This window comes from Pimephales promelas, chromosome 6 (genome assembly GCF_988280905.1).
Source record: "Pimephales promelas chromosome 6, fPimPro1.hap1.1, whole genome shotgun sequence".
NCBI classification, from domain to species: domain Eukaryota; kingdom Metazoa; phylum Chordata; class Actinopteri; order Cypriniformes; family Leuciscidae; genus Pimephales; species Pimephales promelas.
The window spans coordinates 11,553,658-11,561,686 of record NC_142774.1 but is presented as its reverse complement, the minus strand read 5'-3'; the positions used below and the strand labels follow the sequence as shown (position 1 = coordinate 11,561,686).

The following is an 8,029-nucleotide window of genomic DNA, read 5'->3' as shown; positions in this document are numbered from 1 at the left end:
CAGTTCCTACGTTTGACTAAATAAACTCACATAATGCGTCCTAAATGCATTATATAGTTTAATACTGCACTTTAATTGTAAAAATAATCGTAAACGAGGAGATAAACAAGTCATGTTTGTGTCAGTGACGCATATTAAAATCGTCGCATGCCGTTTATGTATTACGGTAAACCCAACACTTCCGTATGTCCTTCCCTTTATGTGACATCATGACCAATAAGCGACGTCGTTTCAGTAAAGTAACCAATCAACAGGGCTGCTTTAAAGAGGAGGGACGATTTTTTCCCTTCGTCCGCAGTGACCTCTGTCCCTTTAAATCGTTTAATTCATTTGCCGACGAATATTGTCTCGCATTGATAGCGGTATTGATGCGGACTCTGTCGTCTCGGATCTCCACAACAATCGTTTTCTGAACAAAAAGAGAAGAAATAAGAAAAATGGCATTGTTAACACCTCTGTTAGCATTTCTGTATCATTTGCCACAGGTTTACAAATGGCTACTAAAACCATACTACATAGCCTCGTTATTTATGTCTAGCGCGTTCCTGCTTATCCGCAAAACGCCTGGTGTCTGCGAACATCTTTCGACGCAGCGCGAGGATGGCAATTCATGCGATTTTGATTGGGTATGTATAAAGCAGACCTTTGGGGTTTCATGCTGAATGATAACGCATATAACCTGCTTCGTAACAAGGGGACTGGGCAGTGGCCATCAGATGATGGTCTATAGAATTTGGGGGTGGGGGTTGCTATTTAGCTGGGACGGGAACAAGCCTAAATCATGGTAAAAGGGTCTGGAATGCCATGCATATGGAAATGATGCATGTGTAAGGGAAAAACAAAACAAAAAAAAACTTGGCAACCTCTTCCACGTGTGGTTCATGTGTATCACTGAATGATCACACTGTTGTGTTGTTTCTTTGACTTTATGTGTATATTTATTATTATATTGTACTTAATATAAGGGAACCTGGAAACAGAATGTTTTAATGTTTAGATTGGAAGTTGAACCATATGTATATATATATGAGCACCATTCTAAGATCATGAAGTGTCAGATTTCTTGGTTCTGTTAACTCTCACAGGATGCTCTTTGAAATTTTCTGTTATCATTCGACATTACTCTCATGTTATTTATTATAAATATGCTAATTGTATAATTTCTAATTATGTATTTTAGGACCCACTTATATTAAGTGTCTGCTATGTATGTGCATTTAAAAACATTTCAGCCATTTTTCTGTTCATTTTGGTTTTCAGAGAGAAGTGGAGATACTGATGTTCCTGAGCGCTATAGTCATGATGAAAAACAGAAGAGCAAGTAAGTGTTTCTCCCCCCTTAAAACGGTTTTTGTATAAGAAAGTATTTCGTATACAGCTTTGTTTATTGACAGTCAATTTTCAGAAAATAATCTCTAGCCATATGGAATCTGATGTGAATAGCCTGAGGTTGAATGTTAAGGTTTTGTTTATACACTAAACGCTCTGACATCTGTGTTCTCAGTGACGGTTGTCCTTGTGTTTGTTGTTAAATCAAATGTCCTTTGTCATTCAATGTTTCTGTTATTCTCTCCCCCTCCTCCCTTTCACTATTCATTTTTGTATGACAAATATAATAACGTGTTTTCGTTTAATCTTTGCTCCCCAGTTACTGTTGAGCAGCATGTGGGCAACATCATCCTCTTTAGTAAAGTAGCCAATGTGATCCTGTTCTTCAGACTGGACATACGTTTGGGGCTTCTCTACTTGACCTTGTGTATTGGTCAGTATTTTTATTTATTTATTTATTTCACTGTCAATCAGTGGAAACGTTCTAATGTTTAAATACTAAACCAAATATTAGATGAATTTAGTATGACTGTCAAACATTTCTATGCATACTGATGTTCTTTTATCACTGATGCAGTTTTCCTGATGATCTGCAAACCTCCTCTGTACATGGGCCCTGAATACATCAAGTATTTCAATGATAAAACCATTGATGTGAGTATGATTTCACATCATACTATGAATTCAGTCACTCTTCGTGGGCTTCTGGTTCTCAAAACAAAATTGCACAGAATGGGAAAAAGAACAAAATATTCAAAGCCAGGGGACTATTTAAGTTATAAGATATTTCTGGGATTTCTGCTGTAGTTATGACAAAGCAGCTTATTTTCAAGGTGTATTAACAGAAACTGGGGTTATTGACATATTAACTGTTTCCCTGCCATTGGCGGAATATTCCGCTTTCCGCGTTTTCACCGTTACACTGTATCTTCTGAAAGAGACCTGAATCTCCAGATCAAAACGCAGCAGAAACAACAAGCGATCTCATATGTAATTAGATGCATATGAAAAATAATGCTATCAGCATATCAATCAAAACTGACGAATATGACTCTGAATGAAATATTGACCCAGGATGAGCTACAGGACTTTGTAAGCATTAGGGGTGATGATGGACTCGATCTACTCCATTTATGTTTTGATCAGCGTTCTGAATCCGAGGCCAGATGTAGTCTTTGACAAAAACGTGATTTTTCTCAGCTTTTAGCTCAAAATGTAAGGAAACACCCACGTTCAAGTGTTGATAAAAAAGAATGCTTGAAGCTAGAATAAGATATATTTACTTATTCTTTATTATTGTTTCTTCATCTTTAGTTTCTGCTACCCAATGCTTCGGTCATAGCGTCTCTTACAAGTGTGCACTACGACTTCTCATTGCATGCTATTTGCCCACTTTAAACATCAAGGGGGACCAACTCCAGTGTCTTATTAGTAAGAGGAATTCAAAGCCCATAAATGTTAATTTGTCCATTGCAGTTGGATACATTTTGGAAAGTTTTTACCCAATGTTAATGGTTTCGACCACATTCATAGTTGAACTTTAACTTCAGCAGCCTGAGGGATATAGTGTGCAAATACATGTTGGAAACTGAGTATAGATGTTCATTCACCTTTCTTTTGTGTTTAGGAGGAGTTGGAGAAGGACCACCGAGTGACCTGGATCGTGGAGTTTTTTGCTAACTGGTCACCAGAATGTCAGTCTTTCGCCTCCGTCTACGCTGATCTGTCCTTGAAGTAAGAACATTGATCTTAATACACTGCCATTCAAAAGTTGTCTGTACTTTTTTTATTTATTTATTTATTTTTTAAAGAAATTATTACATTTTATTGAGGATCAACGATGCATTAAATAGATCAAAAGGGACAGTAAAGGGCGGCATTTATAATGTAACAAAAGATTTAAATTTCAAATAAATGCTGTTCTTTTGAAATTCCTATTCATCAAAGAATCCTGCATCTTTTTTTCCATGATTTCCACAAAAAAAAAAATTAAGTGGCACATTTTCAACACAATAATAATAAATGTTTCTTGAGCAGCAAGTCGGCATATTAGACTGATTCCTGAAGGATCATGTGACAACTGAAGAATGGCTGAAAATTTAGCTTTGACAACACAGGAATAACACTGTTTTGCTGTATTTTTGATCTAATAAGTTCAGCCTTTGTGAGAAGAAAACTTTCAAAAATATTTATAAAAAACTACCCCATACTTTTGAACCGTAGTGTACGTGCTGCTGCTCATCAGTTACTGTGAATTTAAATATTGTGAATGGAGACGATTAACCTCTCTCTCACTCAGGTACAACTGTGCCGGGCTGAAATTTGGCAAAGTGGACATTGGTCGTTACAGTGAAGTTTCCAAGAAGTAAGATGCCCTGTTGTGTCTCACTGTTTCTCATCATACTCTGATAGACAGACTGTGACAATATCCTGTGTTTGTTCCCCCCCATCAGGTATAGGGTCAGCACCTCTCCTCTGTCAAAGCAACTGCCCTCTCTTGTGCTCTTCCAGGGGGGAAAGGAAGTGATGAGGCGCCCTCAGGTGGACAAGAAGGGACGCGCAGTGTCTTGGACATTTACAGAGGTGAGGCTTAAAGCCATAGACATCATATAGGTAGACGCCCTATCGACCGCTACTGCCTATTGGCACGGACGAGAATTGGAGCCGCCATCTTAAACCGGTCATCCGCTCCGCTCAGTGTGATCTGAATGGCAGGTGAAATGAGCTGTCAGCGCATTAAATTAATCATATCTCACTGAATACTGAACTGATTTTCACGCGTTTTTTTTTGCTGCAAAAGTCATTCATGTAGCTATGATACAGGACACATGGATCGGCGTATTTTAATGTCCATTGTAGGTTAACAGTAATATAATATTCTGATATAAGATATAAAGTGACCAGACACAATATATGTGATGAAGGATATAATGTATTTTATAATTCACACACTATAAATATAATAAAGAAGCAGAAACAGATAGTAGATAGTAAAGTAAGATATTTTAATAAGTTGAAGAAACAGTTTATGATTGACACACGCACATACACACGCACATACATACACACGAACAGACACACACTCTCTCTCTCTCTCTCTCTCTCACACACACACACACGCACACACACACTTTCACACACAGAGAACGCAGCCACCGAATCCACCGAACGCAGCCACCTGTAATAAAAATTGAGAAGAAGCTTTTCAACGTGTTTGCATCTGTAACGTTAATTTCTAAAAATTAAATTCGGACAACATTAAGCCTATACCTTTTTTATTGTATGTAGATGTAGGAGGGGAATGTCGAGACTAAAGCCCTATTCAGATTAACTTTACAAGGGTAGATGGGGTAAGTTAATGTAATTTTACCACAGGACTTCTGTAATATCAATAGCCAAATCGCACGTGGTAAGATATAGGTTATCAATAAAACTAGAAGTTGGAGAGGTAACTCAATTTGCGCATCGCTGTCATGCGTGTACATATTACGTTGCTAATGTGCGCAAACACAAATAACCTATACAACAGGGCAGTTGAATGCTTATCTGACAACCTAGAAGCTCTTGTAATTATTACTTTAACAGTTACCCCACCTCTCCATGCCGGGTGAACACCGGCTGATGCAGTAAACAGCATTTCACAACGATTTCAGTACAGTAATAGCAAATAACCTTGCTCCTTCTCGATTATCTGGTAATATTCTATTCACAAAATACAACCAATAGTACGGTAATGTTAAGACTTACTTGTGAAAAGCCCTATTTTCGGTGGTCCGGCGATTAGAACAGGAAAATGCTCCACAGTGCTCTGGCATCTAATCTGCTGCCACGCAACGAGACTAGGAATACGACCGGTTCAAGATGGCGGCCGAATTTCTCGTTTTCCAGCGGCCAATAGGGTATCTAGTCTCTATATGATATCTATGCTTAAAGCTACACTGTGTGATTTTTACCCCCATCTAGTGGTGAAAAGGTATATGACCATCCAGTGAATATTAGTTTCCTCTCAATTCCGATTTCGTTTTAACTCCTACGGTGGCCAATGTAGTCCAAGATTAACATGGCTTCCAGTTCGACCTCGTCCATGAGTGTATTCTCAATGGCATATTATACACTCACGAGAATACTTTATTACTTGAACGAAGTAAATATATTAATGAGCAGTGTTGGAGTAACGCATTACAAAAGTAATACATTACAGTAACATATTAGTTTTTGCTGTAACGCAGTAGTGTAAGGCATTACTAATCAATTTTCAGTAATATTTTACTCGTTACATGTTCAGTGAGGCTTATATTACAGTTGTATTACAGTGTATTGTCTGCTTTTACTTCTTAAAGGCAACAGACTATGTGAAAGTTTTAAAGCAGTCTTTTAGTGCCAGTTCAGAGCGGTCGCATCTGTAACATTGTTTTTCCTCATAAATGCGAACACGAAAACTAAAATAAAATGAATATTTTAAGTTCTATGAAGACTGGAGAGCCAACCCTTCCTCATCCGATTTGCGCAGTGTAATTAACAGAATTACAAAAAATATATTTTGCCTCCTATTTTTTTGTCACGCATGACTGTGTGTCTTTTCCCTAATATTAAAAATAAAACATAGACTGATATTTGTCTAATGTCTGGAGCCCTATAAGGAAGTACCCTATATACGTTTCAATACATTATGTATTTTCTGAGAATTTTTGTTTCAAGTTTTGATTGCAAATGTAATGTCCATAATGCTGGACTTCCCCAATTTTAAATAATTTATCCTCGACTAGTTTTGTGGTGTAGGTCTACGTATTTTATAATGTTAACTTCAAATAATACTAATAGCCTAATTTAAAGATAAGGTAGCATTGGATCTGGACGGTAAGGAGAATAACGCTGGAGTTGGAAGAGGTGTGTTGCGATTCTGTAGGTTCGTGGATCTGAGTCGTGTGGCGAATCGCGATTTCGGTTTCATATTGCATATCGTTACAGCCCAAAAGTTAAGTTCTACTTAGTCATTTTGGTGAAAGTAACTCAAAAGTAATACACGAGTAATGTAACGCATTACAATTCTGGGACAGTAATATTGTAAGGTAATGAATTACTTTTAAATAACAGTAACTAGTAATACCTAATGTATTACAGTTTGGAAGTAACTTGCACAACACTGTTAATGAGCACATATATTTTTGAAAGAACCAAGTGTTTTTTTAGCTAAGAATAAACTAAAAGAGTAACACAGTGTAGCTTTAAAGTCAGCATGAAACAGAAGCTGCAATAGTCTTTCCTGTGACTTATATCTGAGTGAAACAGCTTCTCGAACAAGACCAAATTTAGACTGGGACTTGATTTTGCCAATCAGGACCAATTTTGATTTCATGTTGAATTAATCAACTGAAAAAAATGTTAGAAACATCCTTGAAACAACCCTGTATGTTTTCTATACAACACAGAGATATGTTTTTATTTTTTTCTTCTAGGAAAACATCATCCGAGAGTTTAACCTCAACGAGTTGTATCAGAAGTTTAAGAAGCTCGGCAAGACCAAAGGAGAGAAATCCGAGAGGCCAAATGAATCTGTATTTTCCCCTGTGCCCGAAGAGGAGGAACCGGAGACCGAGACCATCACTGCGATGGACACAGAGAGCAAGAAGGACAAATAGAAAGTGCCCATTTGCTGAAGAGCACTGTCAATCACTATGGGACTGGACCAGATTGTGCTAATGTAGAGAGAGAGAGAGAGAGAGTTTGTATGTAGTTATAAGCAGAATGAATGATTATTTCGTTTTGTATAACGTATTAATTAATTGCAAAATCAGTCCAATAATATAGTAAATCCTAATTCCTAATACATTAATTAAACTTCATCGATATACTGGATACAGTATACAGGTGTCCAAACAAGGTCATTCGGGACATTGTTATTGAGAGTTGAACATAATTAAACATTGGACTTCTACCTCTAGTGATCATTAGAAAGGGGTTATTCTGTGTTGCATATGCATCACAAATTGGGGAACAAACTTTATCAGTTCTTTTTCTTTTACTGTATTGGTAATCCTTCCATACCTTTGACACTCGTAGGATTCTTATTTTTTAATTTTTTACTTTTCTGAGACGTAGCTTGTTTGTATGGTACTGACTACTTGACAGCATTCAGTGCTCTAATAAGGAGGGTCTATTATACAAACAGTTCATATCATTTTACAAATTAAAAACTAAGTGAGATCTGCAAAATGTGGTTGCCTTTGACATTGAGACCCAGTTACACATTTATTTTCTGATTGAATACTGCTGTTAATGTCTTAAGTTATTTAAGTTTATATTAAAAATTTCTTTGTGCAGAGTTATTGAATCTTTTAACATTTTTATTATAACTTTAAACACCGAAGAAAGCTGCAGGCAGACTTCATGTTTTAACCTTTTCCAATCATTACTGTTGGAAACTTATTTTCAGTGTATGTAGAATTTTGCCATCAATTTCCTTACAAAGAGGAGGAATGTTGTTTTAGTGCACTATTGAATAAACCATTTTTGTGGCCAGGTTTAAGTCTCATGGCCCTCTATCAGAATCCAGAGTTTTGAGAAGATTGGAGAAACTTAATTTTTCGCCCGAAAAAAAAAAAAACCGAAAGGGGTACCACTGTCGTTTTTTTTTTTTTTCGGGTCGAATTTTTGAGTTTCGATATCTCAGCTCTGGAAGGGGCTAGAGCCTCCATTTTTG

The 8,029-nt window shown here is 36.9% G+C and overlaps 1 protein-coding gene and 1 long non-coding RNA gene across 2 annotated transcripts; one reads left to right on the top strand and one right to left on the bottom strand.

Annotated features, from left to right (window-relative positions):
* The first annotated feature begins 310 nt into the window (after positions 1–310).
* tmx2b (thioredoxin-related transmembrane protein 2b) lies at positions 311–7,655 on the top strand. Its single transcript, XM_039689767.2, has 8 exons — positions 311–626; positions 1,261–1,321; positions 1,649–1,762; positions 1,907–1,983; positions 2,957–3,063; positions 3,629–3,694; positions 3,783–3,912; positions 6,786–7,655. The coding sequence occupies exons 1-8, from the start codon at positions 438–440 to the stop codon at positions 6,966–6,968; spliced, it is 927 nt and encodes a 308-aa protein (XP_039545701.2). The 5' UTR covers positions 311–437; the 3' UTR covers positions 6,969–7,655.
* LOC148978500 (uncharacterized) lies at positions 3,811–5,485 on the bottom strand. The gene is made up of 2 exons (XR_016168823.1): positions 5,077–5,485; positions 3,811–4,033 (listed from the first exon to the last, which is right to left on the bottom strand). It is a non-coding gene; the product is annotated as an uncharacterized LOC148978500 (long non-coding RNA).
* Positions 7,656–8,029: the final 374 nt, after the last annotated feature.